A 527-nucleotide genomic window follows, 5' to 3' on the forward strand; every position below is an offset into this window, starting at 1 on the left:
GTGACCGAAGGTCCAGGTTTTCTTGCTCCAAACACTCAGTGTTGGCCACAAGGCTTTCATAGCAGCGTCTACTCTGTTCTTCCTCCTCTCGCTGCTTTTGAAGCTCTTGCAGCTGAGTTTGCAGAGCAGAGTTTTCTTGTTTAACCAGCTGGAGGTGAGCACATTTCTCGTTGTACTTTTCCTCCAAAGGTTCGAGGTTCGCCTTTGTCTTCTCAACCCTCTTGATCTGGTTCTTCAGGTCAAGGTTTTCTTGGGTAAGAGCTTTTACCTCAAACTTTGCTTTGATATGGGAGCTAAACAAAACTTCAGGATCCCAAATTCTGACTGTCAGGTCTTCCAGTTTGACTTCGAGACCTCTGTTGCTTTCAGTCAGTTTATCGATTTCGTCCTGCGTTTTGTGGCAACGTTCCTCAAGAGATCTTTGATCCTTGAGTTTTTTGCTGGCGAGTTTCAGATCTTTCTCCAGTTTTTTGTTAAGAGCATTTGCAGTTTTTTTCACTTCCGTAAGTGCTTCGTAAATTTGCTGC

The 527-nt window shown here is 44.2% G+C and overlaps 1 protein-coding gene across 1 annotated transcript; it reads right to left on the reverse strand.

Annotated features, from left to right (window-relative positions):
- On the reverse strand, window positions 1-527 carry LOC112140106 (myosin-11; the record flags this gene model as incomplete). The annotated part of the gene is given in 1 exon segment (XM_024263015.1): window positions 1-527. A coding segment is annotated over 1 exon segment (527 nt), but the record flags the coding sequence as incomplete, so codon positions are not given.

The sequence above is a fragment of the Oryzias melastigma genome, unplaced genomic scaffold (genome assembly GCF_002922805.2).
Source record: "Oryzias melastigma strain HK-1 unplaced genomic scaffold, ASM292280v2 sc00447, whole genome shotgun sequence".
Taxonomy (NCBI): Eukaryota; Metazoa; Chordata; class Actinopteri; order Beloniformes; family Adrianichthyidae; genus Oryzias; species Oryzias melastigma.